The sequence below is a fragment of the Periplaneta americana genome, chromosome 15 (assembly GCF_040183065.1).
Source record: "Periplaneta americana isolate PAMFEO1 chromosome 15, P.americana_PAMFEO1_priV1, whole genome shotgun sequence".
NCBI classification, from domain to species: Eukaryota; Metazoa; Arthropoda; class Insecta; order Blattodea; family Blattidae; genus Periplaneta; species Periplaneta americana.
In genome coordinates this window covers 121,422,407-121,443,201 of record NC_091131.1, presented here as the reverse complement: position 1 = coordinate 121,443,201, position 20,795 = coordinate 121,422,407, and the positions used below count along the sequence as shown (strand labels likewise).

At 37.2% G+C, this 20,795-nt stretch overlaps 1 protein-coding gene across 4 annotated transcripts in view; it reads left to right on the top strand.

The window, feature by feature from the left end:
- The window catches only part of 14-3-3zeta (tyrosine 3-monooxygenase/tryptophan 5-monooxygenase activation protein zeta), a 160,487-nt gene that overhangs the window by 62,894 nt on the left and 76,798 nt on the right, over positions 1-20,795 (top strand). For 3 of the 4 annotated variants that reach the window (XM_069848086.1, XM_069848083.1, XM_069848085.1), the window contains exon 2: positions 17,806-18,135. In XM_069848086.1, coding sequence (XP_069704187.1) covers positions 17,836-18,135 — 300 coding nt within the window. In that variant the 5' untranslated portion in view covers positions 17,806-17,835. Of the gene's footprint in view, positions 1-16,602; positions 17,086-17,805; positions 18,136-20,795 lie in introns of those variants that run through there. The other variant, XM_069848084.1, reaches the window with a different exon arrangement.

Sequence of the window (20,795 nt, the reverse complement as noted above, 5' to 3'; positions counted from 1 at the left end):
AGTCTGAACTTCATAAGTGATACCAACAAGGCACCACTTATGAGGCAAATAGGCCAGAATATCATGGGGTAGAGTGGCCAGTTCCTTTTTCCCTTCCATTGCATATATCGCGACTAGCTACAAATTACACTAGTCAGACTTCATATGCATACAAACAATTGTTCTTCCTCTGACACATATCGTCAAGTGAGATGTACATATCAGCCAGAACCTCAATCAAAGGTAGTATGTTGATGATATTGTTCATTATGTGTTGTGTTTTAGAGAATTTGCAGTCGCCCATTATTCAGGAAGTGTAATTAAGACTACTTTTAGAATTAAATCACATTAAAATACGTAATTTATAGAGACAGTATACACACAAATATTACGTACGTCATGATATCAAATATAATTATATCAATGTTTTCGTAATATGACTGTTCGCCCTCATTCAATGGTCTGAAATCTGATTTAAATGCCAAACAACTTCACTGATATTTCAGGAACTTTGTAGTTACATTTTTACACTCCTCTAGCAGTACTGAACTTTCCACTAAGTCTATAAAATAATTAAAGATTGGAGATTGCTGGGTTTGCAGTGAAAGACCTGCCATTGGGCAGAACACTATGAATCAATAAACCCATTCTTACTAATATTACAACTTTTTATCGGCAGAAAGCCGCATGTAATTTCTATATCACACATGACTAGTGAATGACTGCGAGCCTGTAGTTAATTAGGAATTGAGACACTGCGCGGCGCCACCAGTACGATTTTGAGACCCATGCACGGTGCCTATATACTAGACTTCGGTATTACCACAGTATAGTTAACAGTCACGAAGCTCAATACGTAGGAAATATGCATCCATAGATAGTTGCTAACCACTAGGATCGCTAGTATCGCCTCATTACAGACAATGCGAAATAGTACCGGCACAGTCTATTGTTCCTAGTGCTCTCATTTACCTCAAGCTTCGTGATTGTATATACCAGACTGTGGTATTTAATCTTTTGCTGAAACATCGATTGTTCATCTACAGTACTTTGGGTAATTTTTAAATATGTCTTATTTGTAGTAAGAAGCCATCCGTTGAAAACAGAACATTTAACAAAAAATGGGAGTGCCAGTACATTGCGAGATTTAGTATCAAGGGGTGTGTCTTTTTTCTTAGCAAGTCTTCTTCGGTTTTACAGTCCTTGAAGTTTGACAGCGATCAGAAAAGAATGTTACCGCATTCCACGTGCTTACAGTATAATGTGAATGAATATTACGTCATTGGAATGAGTTAATGCATTGTATTCTTCACCTGACATAATTAGGAACATTAAATCCAGACGTTTGAGATGGGCAGGGCATGTAGCACGTATGGGCGAATCCAGAAATGCATATAGAATGTTAGTTGGGAGACCGGAGGGAAAAAGACCTTTAGGGAGGCAGAGACGTAGATGGGAGGATAATATTAAAATGGATTTGAGGGAGGTGGGTATGATGATAGAGACTGGATTAATCTTGCACAGGATAGGGACCGCTGGCGGGCTTATGTGAGGGCGGCAATGAACCTTCGGGTTCCTTAAAAGCCATTTGTAAGTAAGTAAGTAACATTTAGGAACCCAAATTAGAAACATAATTGTGTCGATATTCGGACACATACGCTTTAAACTACTCGACCACTTCGCTTGCCTTGAAGCATTACTGACTTTTCTGCATATTCCAGTTTTTTTTTTAACTACAGCATTTTACGTCTGTATATTTGTATAGTAAACTCATATTGTTTAGAGTCTGGCTGGGCGGAAGTGAAGGCCTACTGGCCTTAGCTCTGTCAGATTAAATAAATAAATTATTACGTTTTAATGTCTCCTCAGCATAGGTATGTAACATTTAAACAAACGAGAAACGAATGTCTCTTCATGGTATGAATCAGGCTTTTGGCCCGGAGCATGTGCAGTGTGGCATTCTTTAACTTTGAAAATACTCGAACCTCTCAACAATGATGTCTCTCACTGTACATCTGCATTGGTTCTCAACGGGTGTGCCGCGGCACAGTAGAATATTTATATATATAAAAAAAAAAAGAACAAGAGAATAATAGTCAAGCACTTGAACATATTTTATAGGGGATTTATTGGCGTACGTCATACAACAAAAGTAATGAGTTATTAATAATGAAAAAGTTGATCTTGTCGTTTCTTATACAAATAGTTCCAAAATGCTGGATATGGAATTATACACATCTGCTCCGGTTGACGTTGAGAGTGATTCAGTACATTCTCGTCGGCAAAAGTGATATAACTCAGTAATTGACATTTCATAATTATATTAGTTGACTCATCGAGTTGTAGTGAAAATACTCGACCGTCGCTTAGCTTTTCGTATAGTGCATGGCACTGGATATACCTGAAGACGTGTCATCAATCCTCCGGGAAATAGCCTAGTATCGTTTGACAATGGAACCACGGTGTCTCCATCTAACATCGATTTCACTATTTCCATGCAGGCATATAGAATAGTGTAGGGCTGTTTTTTTTTTTCGGCAACTTTATAACAGACTTTTTTTAGAAATAGTTTTTCTCCTTGCCATAGCTTTTGCTTTTCTTCCGATGACAGCAGTCGGCTAAAATAGTTCTCATCTTTCCCAGATAAGTTACTATGTTTGGTACTCATAATATGACATATTATGTCTTTTCATTTTACCAGGGATCGTGGATTCGTTGCTTAGTTTTTCTCCATACACGACATATATTCTGTGCAGGACGGTTTTTACGTTCACTGAATGTAAATCCAAAGTTTTAATAACTATATTGGCACTTACAGACCGTTCCAGTAGGTTCTACGCCCCCTGTACTGCTTTCACGACACTTACACTTGGAATTAGTTCGTTCTCACTTTTGTTACTGTTAAATTATTGTCACTGACTCATCTTCAACGTTTCTCCTTTTAATCAAAACTTATCCATACTGAAGTTAGATTAATAAAATAATGAAAATAACACGTGTGAAACTAAAAAATCAACCTCAAAAGTATGCCAGAACACGGACAAAATTTCATTACGACTGGTGAAACAACTGACTGGTACGTTAATCTCCTTACGCATTGTTACTAACTCGTACGTTAGTGTGCCATGGAACTCACTATATAGGATAGTGCGACATGAACCCCCCCCCCCCAAAAAAAAAGGATTGAGAACCACTGATCTAGAGCATTGTGAAAATCTTTTCTTTCTTCCCAAGATTTTGGATCAGTGCTAAGAAAATTGTGTTTCTGAAAGAAAAGGAATGTATTAGAGTTCATAAAGTCAGCAAAAATGGAATTGAATGTAGATTGTTCAGGGAGTTTTTCCTTTGAGTGGCTCTGTATTGGTTTAAGCTCCATTGCATATCTAATTTGATTTCTGTATCAGAAAAGAGCTAGTTCTAAAAGTTCCTTCCTCGAATACTACAAATGATTCCTTCCTCAAATACTACAAATGACCACTGAACTTCTTTAAAGCAATGAGGATTAACTTGTACTTAATTAGGTTTTGCATCAACTGCAGGCCATTCCTTGGTGCATATTTTGCTTCATACCAAGTATACCATGATTTCAAAATATTAAAATACGTTTATTAGTAAGTCCCTTATTTCCCCAATGCGTTAACTTCAAAGACTGAAGTTACCATCCAGATCTTCAGACTGCATATTGCTTTTGCTATCCATTGTGCCTTGAATGTAGCAGAATTTGAAGTATTTCCCAGAAACAAAACGGAAAGTTCCAATAATTCTCGATAATCATTACTTTATTTGTCCATCTATATAATAAATTGAAATTAAATAGGCCTATACATAAGTTTGTAAGTTAAAAAAATTCAGTAAAATAGTATTACATTGGCATATTTTTCAAGTGGATAAAAATTCTGAAGTGATTTATTTGAAGGTTAATTTAAGTGTACGGTATTAATTTTTAACTCAAGCTTTTCTGCAAGCAGTTCAGATTTCATCTCGTTCCTCCAAAGCTTGTTTCATGCAGGAATCAGTCATGCTGTTGCTTACTTTGAGAGGTCTGACTGCGGCCAGGCTTGTTGGAATTTCTTATGGCCCGCTCACACCTACGCGTCGCGCTGCGCTAATATTTTCTCTAGTCTGCTCTCGTTAGAGCGATGCGGTGCGACAAGGCGCTGCTAAACAAAATGAATTTAAACTTTTCTCACCTGTAGGGCTTCCTAATGTGTTAACTTATTTCCCTCCAGGCATTATCACTACATTGTTATTGCAATAGTATTGTGGTTCTTGATGGATATTTCTTCACCAAATTAGTTTCTCACGTTCATTCGTTCTTCTGCACAAGAGCAGATTTTTCACTGCAAACCCAGCATTATCCAGTGTTTCTTCTTTTTCTCTTTTTAGTCTTTAAGCATACGATCCACGAACTTTTCTCCCATTCACCATTCTTGAGCACGTAGTTTCTTCTTGGTCTTGAGACTCAACCAATTCCTTATTGTTTTACTGATCAGTTTCATCAGCATTCTTTCTTCATACTCCATTCTTCTCCATATCCACATTTAAATTGCTTCCAATTGTTTCTCTTCATTTCGACGTAATGTGCACGTTTCTGTCCCATACTTAATACGCTGCCATACAAACGTAGATCAGAATATGACAGTTTTCGGTAACATGACACCTACACCACATGGTACTAAAGTGCACATTACAAGTTTCATCCATCAGTGAAATAACATTCTAGAACTATAATGTTTCATTTTTGCAATGTTAAATTTATTGCAGTGTCAGCAATTGTCTTAAAGCCTATATTTCTCAAGGATTAAATAGGTATTTTTTTTTTTTTACTTATATCTCTTATCATGTATTTTCATAAATGTTATTGTACCTATTTTAAAACAATAAGAGTATATTTTACATGTGTTTCGAACCTATGTAGGCACCTAAAACTTAATTTTTTAGGGCGTATAAGATCCGCTATCTTTATATCCTTGTTCATAAATTCCCTGTTTTCATTCCATTACTAAATGCTTGCCACATAATGCCATTTATACACGTCTTGAAGGGCCATATTCATAGACATTCTTAGCGCGGGCTTCCGGTGGATGATCAGCGAACCAACGTTTTTCGTATTCATAAACCAGTGGTGTAGCGATATATGATATGAATCCTGTACAAGTAATCAGACGATAGCCGGGGCTAGTTTAGCACGCTCGTAGCGCGGGCTAACGAAATGTTTATGAATAGCACCCAAAGTTTAAAGTGCTTTAAATGAGGAATTACAGTTTTTTTTTTTTTTTTTTTTGCAGTGACATTGCCGTAGGAATTACAATTAACTATACTAATTTTCAGTATTAGTGAAGGCATTCTAGAGTTCGTGCTGCATTTATTTAATGCGCTGTAGCCTGTATTAACTTCTGAACTGTATTCGTATCTATGATGAACAGCTTCCTTTCAACCTAAATCTACTTGTGATATCTTCTAGCTTTATATGCTTTCCTCACGCGTATGCTTTAAAATTGTTCTGCTAAAATTTGTCGGCGTCGATAAACAGTTTTTCTTGTGGCGATTGGCTGGAGACCAAAATCCGATGTTGGTTGGCAACGAGGATTTTTCAAAGCTTTACTAAAATGTTTCTTCATTTCCCAGTGATTAGACAATTAACAGATTCCTTTTTAATAGTGTCTTGATTACGAAAGCTCCACCATTCTGCACCTCAGGTACGAAAATTCTCTCTTACAAAAATGTTATTGTTCATTTTAGGAAGATTATATTTATGTATTCATTTGTATTTCGTTTAGTCCTGAATTTCATTAAGGTTTTATTTGGAATTGAAGACAAAATTACTTGATCATTGCATTTTGTACGGATGTTTATCATTCTATTGAAACTTCGGGTTTGCTTGAAGGAAAAGAGTGTTAGTGTTAAGAATTATTATTTTTTTATTTTTTTAACGACGCTCGCAACTGCAGAGTTTATATCAGCACACTTAAATGCCATCGACCCGGGCCGGGATTGAACCCGCAACTTCGAGCACAGAAGGCCAGCGCTATACCAACTACGCTACCGAGGCCGACGTTAAGAATGTAGTTCTGTTATTTTTGAGTACTTTATTGTAGCTTTATTGAATAAACAATACTTCGAATTTTGTTCTTTGTAATTTATTCATTCATAGTTTTATGTCCAAGGGTAGGTCTTTCACTGCAAACCCAGCATTCTCCAATCTTTCCTATTTTCTGCCTTCCTCTTATGATCCAAATAATGTTTATAAATTAATGATATCTTCTGCTCCGAACTTTTCTCCCGTTCATAATTCCTTCCAGTGCATTATTCTTCAATAGACAGTTTTTTTCTCAGCTAGTGACCCATCCAATTTCTTCTTGTGATCAGGTTCAGCTTATTCTTTCTTCACCCACTCTTTCTAGCATGGCTTCATTTCTTATTCTGTCTGTCCATTTCACACGCTCCATTCTTCTCTGTATCCACATTTCAAATGTTTCTATTAGTTTCTCTTCTCTTCACTTCGTAATGTCCGTGTTTCTGCTCTCATACAATGCTACACCACACAAAGCACTTCACTAGTCTCTTCCTTAGTTCTTTTTTTCAGAGGTCTGCAGAAAATGTTCCTTTTTGTTTGTAATAATGGTGTTTATTATAGGAAGTATCATTGACTGTTACGTATTACTACTACTACTGCTGCTGCTGCTAGTTTTCGTATTCGTGCAGTTAAAAATTCAGAATTACTTTCTCCCGCCTTTTTTTGAACTACTTTTTATTACATAAGGAAGTCACTGTTCCTGTATTGATTTTTTCCTGTAACATGTCAGACTGAAAAGTTTAAAGATAATGGTAGTAAGAATCCAGATCGTCTGGCATAACTAGTTTAAAATTATAAAACTGAAAGAAAAAATTTTGGATAGACCGAAAAGTGATAGAATTGGAGAAGTTGGAACTGGTGATCTTACTGAGTTGTGAACGATAATTATGGTTTAAAATTTCTGAGTTAATTTCTAGCGCTGTCGTTTCGAATTTTCATTACTAACCGCCTTTAATCATTCTTTAACGTTTTGTTTCAGGACCTTGTATTCTCAGTCTCAAGGTCCAGACTAAAAGGGAAAGTCATTACTTTTTCAAACAACCCTCATATACGCCAAAACCGATCGTAGTGTGCACCAATATGCCTGAGTTACATCCAAAATCTCTCCGCAGCGGGTATGAAGAGAAGGCTTATCGTCGCCTTGCACACGAAGAAACGTAACTCCAAAAAATCGATTTTAGAGGTACACTGGTTTTGAATAATACATCCGTATGTAGCAAGGCGACGATACGTCACTGTTGATAGTGATTCGTCCGTCGGACGACGGCCCCCTTGGTGTTACCCTAGGGCAGCGGTCGTCAGCGCAGAGCACCCTGGGGCTAGCGTCTCTTGCCCGCGGAAAACACAGTGCACCATGGTGCACTCGTAGCTGCTAGAGGGTATGCACCGCTTACCCTTTGCACATTTCAGCGAGTGCTGACGACCACTGATCTAGGGTGTTACTCGACAAGAGTAGGCTACGTGCCGGCACCGGGTTTCCTCTTCCATCGCCATATTCATCCATCCTCACTTATTCTCTAACTACACTTACACGAACACTTACACATATTCCAGTGCAAGCCATAACTCGTCACATATATACATCATGTACAGCGTTACCTGCCGAAGTGGCGTGCATTTTGAATATAGGTCACAGTCTTGCCATCCATCCGCAATAGGCGGAACCCGAATCACGTAACTGAAGCGAGTAGATCTAGACATTGGATACATGCGTACAATTTGCAGGAGGTAACAATAGTAGAAGGGGCAAGAACCCCGCCAACATTAACGCGTACGTCATAAGGGATTGGGGAAAATAAACCACTAATGCACTCAGTGACGGCTCGTGATAAAATATTATGTGTTCACAATTTTGTGGTTCTAAAATCGAAGAGAATTTGAAATCGTACGTTTAGTCTAATATGAAATGTCATGATTCCAATGTTTCACTATCGAAAAAAAAAAACGTATATAAATTCAAAATAACATATAATAATAATAATAATAATAATGAAACTCGGTGTTTTTATTTCCAATTTTTCTTGGTAAGCCAGTTTACCCAGTTCTTTACTGTTCAAAATTACTTGAACAGAGTTCATTGTTTACGTTTGTTAAAAATGAATACATACCACAGTCTCGTTATTTACAAACGCGTGTGTTCAGTAATATATTTTGATTCACAACACACTGATACACTATAGCCTATACCAGTACTGTAATCTCATTCGCATAGATTGATTGCTATAAATACATGCCAATAAATATTATTCTTGAATATTATACACTGCCATACAGATACTTAAATTCATACCACCACCACAGTCAGCCAGCACGTGTTTGAAAGCCAAACTATGCTATTATGCCGACACAGAAGTATAGTAATTCACAAACTACACTCTCATAGCAGCACTGTACACACATCCTCGTAAAGTAAACGTTCCTACAGTCAGATGCTGACATCTACAGGCTATTAAATTTCCTCCTCGAGATATAGCACGTGAACGATAGGCATCGATGGACCTGACATCTGTAGGAAAGATATTCATCATCTTCACTTAACGCTTTGTGCTCTTGACGAGTCATAAGCGGCCAGCTAAAGACAATTTTCTCCCGCGCATGCGTGAAATTCCTGTAACCATCTCGAAAAGAGCACGGCTTGTACGTGAACGGATGTTGCCAAGTTTACATAAGAAGTTTATGCAAGATGCGGGAAGTTTAAAATACTCGATTCTGATAGTATATATCCCCACTACGTCAATACGATATCAAATAATAAAACTAGTCGTGCATTAATGGAAACAAGGTGTTCACGTGCTCTTGTGCTCTTATTGACGCACCGCCACTGAATGCACTGTAGACGGCGTAATTTGTATTTCGACGTGGTTAATCCTGAGATACGAGTGTTTAGAATGCAGTCTGTACTTACATGTTGAAGAGTGCACTGGTATGGAGTATGCGTAACATGCAGATTTGATGTTTGTTTTTGCACAACGAATGACGGTAAGGGAGCAGAAAGGTATTGGGTCATGTATCCACGTAGGAGACATCCAGCTCATACCATGTTTCCAACACTTTTCCAACGGTTACGGAAACGGGGCAGTTTACATCGCAGTTCTACGCTTGAGGAAGAAACAGTTCACGGACTCCGCTCGGACGCGTGGCCGAAGAGCCTTCACCAAGCACTCGAGCAGTAGCACTTGAAATACGTGTCGCTCACAGTACTATTAGGAAAGTAGTACGGCAACAGCAGCTGCACTAATAGATCCATTGAAAGTTCATGCCTAGACTCCTGCTGACTTCGTACCTCGCGTCGCATTCAGTCACTGGTTACTGCATCGCTGTGTTTCGACCCTCACTTTCCTGCGTCCGTGCTTTTTACCGATGAAGTTTGTTTCACTAGAGGTGGAACGCTTAATAGTCATGTATGGGCCGATGCGGATCACTGCTCTGCATTTGTGAAGAGCCATCAAGATTTGAAGTGAACATGTGGGCGGTCATAGTCTATGATTACGTAATAGGTCCATTTCTTCCTTAACCCCGCTTAACTGCAGCAGTATATACTGTGTTTTTATAGACATACTCCTCAATTTATTGGAATATGTCCCAATTGATGTTCATCAACGCATGTGGCATAATGAGGGCCACAGCTCATTTTGCAAATCATGCTCGTGAATACCTTAATCACATGTTCCCTGAAAGTGGATAGGAAGAGGAGGCCCTGTTTCTTGGCCAGCTCGTTCGCCTGATTGACCTCCACTTGATTTTTCCTTGTGGGACCATGTAAAACCTGTCTAAGAGACACTGTAGAGGATGAAGAGGCTCTCCTGATAAGAATTATTTCTAACTGCCGGTGACTTCATTAAAATGACACCGGGCATATTAGACTGGATGCGACAGAGCTTATTGCAATGTTGTTGTACCTGCATCGGATCTGGGAGATGTCAGTTGTAAATGGAATTTCCGTAGTTTGAAGTAGTGTAATAATTGTGATTAAATTTACAAACAGAGATTTTGAAGTTTTCTTATTCCACTTCTATAGGTATTCCAAACCGGTTTTCATTCATAACTTCCGATTGAGGCGTTTCCGAACCGGGGTTCCTTATCTCTAATTGATGCCTTTGCCCTTATCCATCATCTCTGAAAGATTGTAACATTGCCACGGAAACTCTGTATATTGGTACAGACCCAGAAATAAAATTTGGGCCACCTGAATTTTCCAAGTTCCAGTTATTACAGTATGTTATAATTTCCAGTTGAAAAATTCAGGCGGTTCAAATTTTGGTTCTGGGTCTGTAAAACTATGCTAGTTCACCGTTCTTCTGGATTGTTTTAAAGTATAAATATTGTTGAAAATGTGGATAAATCTCTTTTGAATTCATTACCTGCATATTTGTAAAGTTTCTGGCCCATTTGCAATAGTTTGTTTCAATCAGCTTTGCTTTCTTTAGAGGTCCACAACATTATATTCTCATTTCTTTCAATCTTCACTGTAGAGTTAGGGTAAAAACTGCTAACTCCGTTATTGTCTAGAATCTTCTTTCTTTCACCCGGTGCTTGCTGCGTCCATTCATCGATGCTGCGTTAACATATCTTTTCGTCTCAAAACTTCTTTCCTTTGTGTTTCCAGTTTGTAATTCTCTTCGTTAATTTGGTGTCTTCTGTAAGATTAGTGTGGTCCATTGTCCAGTTATTCACAGGTTCAGTTTTGAATTCATTCCTAATATTATATCGCTTTTAATTTTATCTCTCAATGATTTTGTTTCATTTTTCTTAAAATCTCCATTTCCGTTGTTTCATTTATCTGCTAAACCTTTTGTTTAGTCTTTTTGATTTTATTCTATTTTCCAAAGTGTTTTGTTGAATTTCCATATCTACTTTTGGAGTTGTGAGTTTTCGACCAGATTTTACTTTCTTGTCTGATTATTTGGTGAGGCTAAGACGTAGATGGTAGGATATTAAAATGGATTTGAAGGACATGGGGTATGATTGTAGAGACTGGATTAATCTTGCTCAGGATAGGGAACGATGGCGGGTTTTTATGTGATGGCGGCAATGAACCTCAGGGTTCCTTAAAAGTCGTAAGTAATGGTTTATTTTGTTTTTATTTATTACTGAAGATCAGTACATTTCTTCCATCATACCAATTTCTCGTTGGATGTATTTACAGCGCGTGGTAATTTTCCAATTTTTCCTTGATGTAAGGCCAAGACCTTTCCCTATTCCTAGAAAGAGGACAGTTTACTATTAGAAGGTCTACAGACTTTAAAAACCTGTTAAATTTCTTTGCGTTAACGCATTTCATATAGCCAAACCAATATGTATTTCAATACAGTCAAGACAAGCAATGCATACCTCTTATAATTTGATTATAGACTATTGACAGAATTGCTTTTATTAATCGCAAGTCTGAATTGAGGTTTCACCCAAATTTACATGAGTAGTATACCAACAATGCACTATCATTTCAACAAATGCCACTCCATACTTTTGGTAGTTTGAAACTACGTATTCAGAACATTTTTTTATTTAAATGCGATCGTAACAGTAAATTGAAAAACGAAATCACACGTCTTATAAAATGAGTATATTAATTTGACACCCTGTTGTATATGTTTTTAAAAATTTGCGTACTCCGTATTATGTCTTCGTGTACCCCGTGTTAGTCTAGGTGGCACTCGTGAATCCGATGCAGACAGGCGGATCATCCTGCCTCAGCCCTGACAAAGTAGAGTCAGGTCTCATTGCCAGAGTAATACCTCACAATCTCCAGAACCCTGAATCCATCCACAAGCCCTTAAGTCCTGTGTATCAGCATTGGAGACTTAATTATTGCAGATAGATGAAGTAAGGTATGGTGGAATGAAATAAAGGGAAGAGGAGTACCCCGAGGAAAAGCCTCTTCATTGTCTGCTTTGTCTATAAATTCCATTAGGCCGCCTAGATAAAAGCCTGCGCTGAGCTACAGAAAAGCGGTTTTCTTTTGTTGTTACTCTTGTACAACAGCAATAGTAGCAGCAACGTTCCTTAGTTTGCTGCCTGTCTTGTCGGTGTGTGGTACTTGCGCGACCTGGGGCTAACTCCTTGATTCAAGGTATAATTTTAATGTGGGCGAGACATCTCTAATCTCTTTACAATCTACTTTTTCTTGCAAAATCAGATTTTTTACTTCGTATTTAATTTATGCTTGATGTTGGAAAATAGTGCAGATTGCAGTTTTAAGTGTCATGTTTAATTCTCTGCTGTTGTAGGAAATGGAATAATGTTTGAAAATCAAGCGGAAGTGGAAAACTAAAATAACACGAGAAGGAAAACCGAAACCTATAGAAAATCCACCACACGGATTGATAGTTTGATCTCTGCTTTCAAAACATCCCGAGTACGAGTTACGTGAATAAACTTTTGGGAATATGGTTGGAATTCCGTATAGTTTCACCAACGTGCTTTAAATTCAATCATTTTTTCCTTCATCTCAGTATTTTGACTGGATTTGTAACAGGTCTGTGGTCTTCTCTATTATATTTGTTATAATGAATTGCTCAAGGGGCAAGATCTTAGACTTGTCCCCTAAGGGACACGGTTTATTATGTGACGTGAATTGAGACAGCCGCAGAAACCAACCAACTTCGAGTTCTATTAAGAGGCTAATGCGTCGGGTCAACCACAGCGTCTCGGACAGGACCGGACGCCGTCGATAAGACAGCCTGCTGGGAGACGCCTGCGCATATATTTCACTTGGTTATATAATATGTATCTTTCTTAATTCAACATTTTATGTGTCTTCTCAAAGCTATTAGCCAAAGAAACTACTTCTGACGTCTAGTGAAGCATGTGAAATGTACAGGATCAGATCGCTATGTTGCAGCTAGCGCAGCCCTTGTCTAAACGAAATTTTAATTCAGTTAGCCTATTTCATAGTAACTCAAAATTAAGTTCAGGCGGTGTTTTTTGCATGATGGTTATAATAGCAATGGTACAAGACGTACGACTTGTGAGGTGTCTACATAGTTCCGTCTTATCGTCCTTCTAAAACTTTATCCCTCAGGCTACACCTGTTATGGAGAAAGTACTTCTGTAGCTAATTTATGCTATTTGCATTGCAAAAAATATATATATCAAACTGATTATGAGCGTTAGAAGATAAAGATGGTTCAGTTGCAAATATCACTACTTTACTGTATAAATTAAATTTTTAAATAATCACAACACAAAGAACAATTGGGACATTTATTGTGCTTTATATATAAATGATTTCTATAAAAGGAAAGGTAAAGGTAAAGGTATCCCCGTAACATGCCATGAAGGCATTTGGGGGGCATGGAGGTAGAGCCCCATGCTTTCCATGACCTCGGCACTAGAATGAGGTGGTGTGGTCGGCACCACGCTCTCACCGCCTTTTACTCCCGGGAAAGACCCGGTACTCAATTTTATAGGAGGCTGAGTGAACCTCGGGGCCGTTCTGAAAGTTTGGCAACGAGAAAAAATCCTGTCACCACCTGGGATCGAACCCCGGACCTTCCAGTCCGTAGCCAGCTGCTCTACCAGCTGAGCTACCCGGCCGCCAAATGATTTCTATAAGCTACTTGTAATTATAAAATATCCAAAACCACAAAATTGAAATAATATCGCTTTATAACTTCACAAATGGTGAGAAGATTCAGATGCTCTTGTTTGAAAACTAACTCCTAAATTAATACCAAACCAAGACACTTTACATGCTCACTCTATGAAACTTAAACTTAGAAAAATAATTTTCAAATGAGTCATAGAATATTGATATCCTACCGAAAATCGCAAATGAACAGACTGAGTACCGGTATGTGTTGTGGATGGGAATGACAAAATCTGTGTAAGGGTCATTCTCTGAGTTCAGAATCAGACATGGAAAATTTTAAATTCCCCATATTACTTGAAACACTTCAGTTTAAGTGAAATGGTTTATTGCACACATTTTTTATACTTACCAGAGCATTTAATTGAAATATTAATATGATTGGTGTTGCCCAGTCATTTTGGTTCCTATTTTATGGTAACAATGGACAGTAACTCACGGGAGATTTGATTATGTTTAGATTTTTTATAATTCTAAAAATGCCTGTATCAAGTTGAGTTTGTTACATAAACAAATGAATAAGTCGTACATTTACTAAAAAAACAAATGATATTTCAGTATTATTATTGTCGAAATATTAAGTAACTCAAAGTACATACAATTAACCTAACCTACCTTTATGTAACACATGAAGCACAATTACACACTATAAAGCAATTCTTCTTTCCATGCGAGGAATATGCTCTGATAACAGCAACACCACAGTAGAATCCAGAAACAAATTGCAAATATATAAATATTACCACAGACATATTATGTTTTTATGTACTCAGACTTCAACCAATGAAAGCAGTTAAATCCTTTCATAGGTTTTTACCATTTGTTTAGATATTCTATGCATATTATTGCACATTGTTCAATATTCATGTTAATTCTAGTTGAAATGGGAAATGCCGGACATTTCAGTTTTTTTTAATGTCCTCCTTTTGCCGGACGGATGGTAACCCTACTCTGGACTCATTTCTCTGGCATTATCACCTTCATTTCATTCTCACGCTAGATAACCATAGCAGGTGATACAGCGTTGTAACTAGTTTAATAAAAACATTTAAAAAAATCAAGCTCTTACAACTCTAAAATAAAACTCCATTTTGCTACACATTTGGAACTCAAATTTCATTTAAAAACAGTACCGGTATAAATAAGTATAGATAAATCTGTTGCAAGTTCTGAGCTTGTTTCAGTACCGTTGATCAAATAACATGGCATGCGTATGTGTGCTTAATCATACCCGAGTATTGGTATCAGTGGTATTATGTATTTTTGAGATTCTTTGCTTATGCAAGTTACAGGCTATTACTTTTCATTTGAGAGTATGTTCTTTATTACGTATGGGAGAGACTTGATATGTCTATCGTGAGAGTCCGAAGGAAAAGTAATTGTCAAGATATAATTTTTCGTTGGTAGACGATAAAATTCGTAGCACGCTTCACAGTCCGAAGCTTGACGGAGCCATGGTAGCAATATCGATTCACTCTATGAGGTTCTACCAACTTACGTGAGATTACACTGTCGGGTTTTTCAGCCACCGTGATACCCAAAGTGACGCATTATTTTCCTCAAGTGTGTAAGCAAGTGGCAGTTGTTTGAATACATAGTTTGTACACGCCTAGAAACTTAATTATTCATATTATCGATTTTGTGAATCCAAATGTATCCCTATTTGGGACATTTTCCTCGATTCATATTTGTCATGCTGTTCTGGAGTTTTTCCAATTTAACTAGAAATAGACCTTTATTTACTCGTATGAACAATACCGTCTCGACTTTTCCAGTAGCATTCTTCTCCGCATTATTTGCCGTTAAATATTATGAGTATCTTTGAAATCTTTAAATTTGACGGTAGTTATTTTTGAAACTACGAAATTCCTTCTGCACACAAATGATGACATCGTTAACTGTAAACACGTTATGAGTGCATATGGCTATTTTTAACCTTGAAGTTTTGTAAAGTGATGAGTATCTGCTGAAAGGTCTTGTCTGGACTGTTCGTATATCTCAGGAACGAAATATGGACTACTTGCACAGTATAGCGGTGCCATGGCATACTGTTAGACTAGTGATAGATAACACATGCAGTATACACATCTCAAAATCAAGCAGTTTGTAGGTATGTGTTAAAATGCTTCATATCTTGAATTGCAATTTTTTTTTTTACTTTGAGGTTGTTACGTTAGTATTCTGCTCTAGGGTTATTACACCAATACATACTTCATATTCAATATAGCTGACAGTATGTTGTTAGTGGTCAAAAGGTCGTCAGATATGTAAGGAAACACATGAGCGGCTAATTTAATGAAAACTGTCTTTAATGCCACCTATTCTCTTGTTAATATAAATTGGTAATGATAATATATAGCGTTTGAATAATGTTTAATGCATTTACAAATATGGTGAAATATCTGCAACTTTTGACGATACCTGTTTAATATCTTTGGCATAAAATTCAGTGTCGGGTATGGTTTGTAAGAGGCAATGCCCAGATGAAATCGAAATTATTGGGTAACGGTTTACTTACACTGCTAGAATTTCACCCCTATTTTGCCATTTGGATCTGACCATTACCTAGATGCGTTCTGAAAAATTGCCGACTTTTCGTATAAACGTCCTTACAAAGCGAGGCAGTTACGCAAAGAAAATAGAAATCAGCATTTAGAGCAGAGATATTTGTATGGTCGATTCAGTTTTCCTAATTTCCTGCAGAATGTCGGTATATTTTGATAATGTAGATTTATTAGTATATTTTTTCGTAAAACCTGATACTGTTACATGTTCGGGGATAAATTGGTGCAAGTTTCATACATCTGAATGTTAACTTATTTACACATTTATTTCACAATTTCATAATGCGCACGACGGTCTCATTGTAAAATACCTCGAGATCGATTCTGAACAAGATTAGGAGTATTGACGTGGTGGTTGGTAGCACTGTTGCTAGTTGCGCGTGTGTTGGCTGGAACGTAGCGAGCTACAGCAATGGGAGGGGTCCGCCGTTCGTCTAGTGGACGATCGATTCATGCAAGCTCGAGCTCGGTTGGTTCACAGTTTTGGCCTGCGAAGTTTGTTCCCCGGGAGTGTCCCGTCTTGTCCGCGCCTGACTGTCTGCTCATGCTTGCCGCATCGAACTAACCTCTGTCACTTCGATAGACGACCGCCCGACGTATCCTTGGGAATCTTAGTTTAATAGATTGTGGCGAGAGGTAGTGGTCGGACGGACGTAGGAACTAGGGAACAAATGTCTGCCTTTCTAATGTAGTTATGTTCTGAGGCGAAAGATAGTACATTCGTTTTATACTAGTTTTTTTCACGTTTCCAGTGGTGTGAGGTGTAATGTGTAAATGAAGAAACTGTAGTCTATTTCTGTGATAAAGTGCTGTGGTAGAAAGAGTGAGAAAAAACTTACTTCTGCTTAAAGGCAGAAGATCGACGTAGAAACTTTGCTGTAAGTGAAATAGTCTGAATGCAGCCATTACTGCGTACTTAGCCTACGCTCCGTGTATGTATTATAGTGAGGGAGTAGCCCGATAGCTCTGCATGTTCGGTTTAAGATGTGCGTGAATGAGCTACCTACTATGAAGTGTGCTAGGAAACGAGTTCCCATTGTTATATTTCATTATCGTGTACTAGCTATTCACGTATGGTACAACACTTCTGCGGCGTGACCATGCTCTCATTAACCGTAAGGCCCCACCCAGTCTCGGAGTCGTACCATCAAAGGCCTTTAAAATAGTCAACTGTTTAGAGTTTTGTATGTCATATCGAGATTTAAAAATCGAATGCATATAGCGGTGTTGTGCCCGGTGGTTCGAAAGATATAACTGCGATGATAAAACTTTTTCAAAGTAATAAATGCATATCTGCAATGCATTCTGCAGTGCAGGTTGAAGACGTCATTTATCAATCAATACAATTATTATTACTTACTACTAATTATTATTATTATTATTATTATCATTATTATTATTATTATTATTATTATTATTATTATTATTATTATTATTATTTGCTGAGTATCTTTTTAAGATTACATTTTTTCGTATGTGATATATATTTCATTCGTAAACGAGTATTAAGATTAAATTTATAAGTATCTTTAATGATATTCTGGCTTATGGTTTAGATATGATTAAATGATTTCACGTTTCTTTTCTTTTGTTACCAGTAAACCACATATACAACCCACCTCACACAAATGTCTGTGGACAAGGAAGAATTGGTACAGAGGGCGAAGCTCGCCGAGCAGGCAGAGAGATACGATGACATGGCTGCGGCGATGAAGGCAGTAACAGAAACAGGGGTGGAACTTTCCAACGAGGAAAGGAACCTTTTGTCTGTTGCATACAAAAATGTTGTTGGTGCCAGACGTTCCTCCTGGAGGGTTATCTCGTCAATTGAGCAAAAAACGGAAGGCTCGGAGAGGAAGCAACAAATGGCCAAAGAATACAGAGAAAAAGTGGAAAAAGAACTGAGGGAGATCTGTTACGATGTTCTGGTGAGTAATTTGAATTTGTTTTATCAAGTAGCTATATTTTATTTTGTCTAGCGACAGCCATTTCGAGTGTAAATGATGGTACTCTATGGTGGTACTCCTCTAATACACTTCCATTTTAAAAAGGTTTGTTTCGGACATACCGCACAAAAGAGCTACTGTCATGGATTCATAGTTTCTCTCCTAGAGCATGAATGTAATGTTCTGTAACTTAGGTGGAGAGTTCGCCATGTATTCGTCTGTGGTCGAGAAAGAAAAGAATAGGAATAGACTGCGAAAATGAAAGTATATATGAATGCATATATTCAAATGTGTAATTATATACAACAATTTCGTAACTTGTTTTGAAATGAATTAAGTTTAATCTGTGATCAAAGATTTCTTGCTTTGATACAGTTTAGCAAATTCATCCATTATTGTAAACGTTTCGAATTTATCGAAATTGTGCCCAGTAAATTAACATAGCATGTAGAACATATTACTGGTGTCCCGTTTTTAAAGTTCATTTAAAGTTCCTATAATTCGAGAATTAGCTGGGCGTTATCTCTGGCTGAAGCCAACAGCCAATGTTCTGGAGTGGATTGCAATGTATTGTGTTACATGGTGGATGTGTCAGACTACTAATCACGCATTACAGAGTGTAAATTTTTGGTAGTTAAGGTGTAAATTTTTAAGACCTCGTAAAGTAGTGTATGAAGAGTCCATTGGAAAAACTTAGATTTTCTGTTTTTGATGTAATATAGATTTTTTGTTTCTGATGTCATTTAATAGCTCAGGAAGTGTAGATTTGTGTGGTTTAACCGAATAGAATAATACCTGATTAGGCCAGAGAAATTTGGAAGAATAACTCAAATATAGTGGGTCTTGAAACTTTGTTTACTCTAATGTAAAAAACAGTATAAAATGTGAATTTTACCCTGTGTTCTTCATATGTAATGCAACAAGCATGAAGTGATTATGTGCAAGATTATTGGGATTTATTGGATATGGTAGTTGTGGTAGGAATTTAACAAGTAATTTTCTAAATTGTAAGTATTGAACTTTCCCTTTAATTTCTTGAAATATAATTAAAACACTTGATCTTATGTGCAGACGTCATATCAGGGCACGAAGGAAAAAGAGCAGAGGTGATTATTTTTTATTATTATTCAAATTTTATTTGTGCTTAGGCCTTGTAAAATAACGGTAGGAATCTTAGGATTAAAGTTGCGTTAGGCAAGTTAGAACGAGTGTTGCGAAATGTAGCAGTAATTCTGTATATAAGAGTTTCTCTTAGCGAAATGGTTTTCCTTTTGTACTTGGCAAAGTAACGAGTCTCGTTGATTTATTTTGCGTACTATAAAAATCACATAAAATGTTTGCCTATTGAAGTTGGATGCCATTTTGTTTTTCTGTTTCAATTAAAGACCTCTTAATTTCTTAAAAAAATTAAATTTCATCTACATCGATCCATTATAAATTAGATTCACAGATACTGAGTATGAGCAAACTTCATGTTTGTATTTAAAGGCTTAGTAAAACCTTAAACGTAAATTTAAGTCCATAATGATCAACAATAGGTAGCAAGATTAGTAGTCACATAATTAAGATAAAACCAGTACATTCAGACGAATTATATTTTCTTTGTATGGATAAAAGTTAGTTACATTCCAGTATTTAGGTGCGGTATTATGTTATTTTGTATTGGTGTTTCTACAGTCCTCCATTTTGTATAATGGAAGGCAAATCTTGCGTTTTTACGGGAAAATGAGAGGAATAGTATACAGGCTGTTCCAGTAATGGGTGGTAAAATTGATCGAGTTTCCTCCTAACCTTGAGATTCCTCTTTTTATATCAATAAAGCGGAGGAAGTTGTCATTCCGTGAGCTTGCTCTATCATTGAGCAAGGAATAAGCACGAAGGAGATAGCTCTTACTTTATATCAAATGGCAGCCCCCTGCTCTCACTCTGAAGTAACTTCAGAAAAGTGGAGGCATCTCAATAGTTGATTTCAACTTGCAGAATGAAGGTGTTTCGTCGATATGGATGCTTTCGTGAACCTACAAAGATATCGAAACGTGTACAAGGAACGCAGAAACTCATTTGGGCAAGGTTATAAGATTGTATCAGTTTAATTGAGAAAACGCAGACTATTTCTGAAATGAATCTTTTAAACTAAAGGCAATGCACTAACCAAAATACAGAGAATGGGAATTTTTCTCGGGTACCCGAGTGATCCTGGATTTCAAAGTAGTGTAGTTGAGGACATACAGGAGTGAATGAGAATATTGTATCCATTATATTTTCTAAGGCTTTGCACGAATTAATAAGGAATACTCACCTGAAGGACATTTTACTCACAACAGGCAGCAATAGAAGAGTGGCATCAATGTTACAGTTTTTCCGTTCGTTATAGGGGCCATCGATTAAATGCATATTGAGATTAAACGGCCTAACACACATGACGAATACATAAATCGAAAAGGATGTCATGCCTTTCAAATTATCTTTATTTCTAAAGAAGAATTTATTTGTGTCAATGCGTCGTAGCCAGGCTCCGTGCATGAATCGCTCATATGGAGCAATTCCGATGTCTCCAGGGTCATAACGGAAAACCGGACTGAGAGATGCTTTGGACAGGGTAAGCAATGATTCCCTTTCATTGAGAATAAAATTGAACTGGC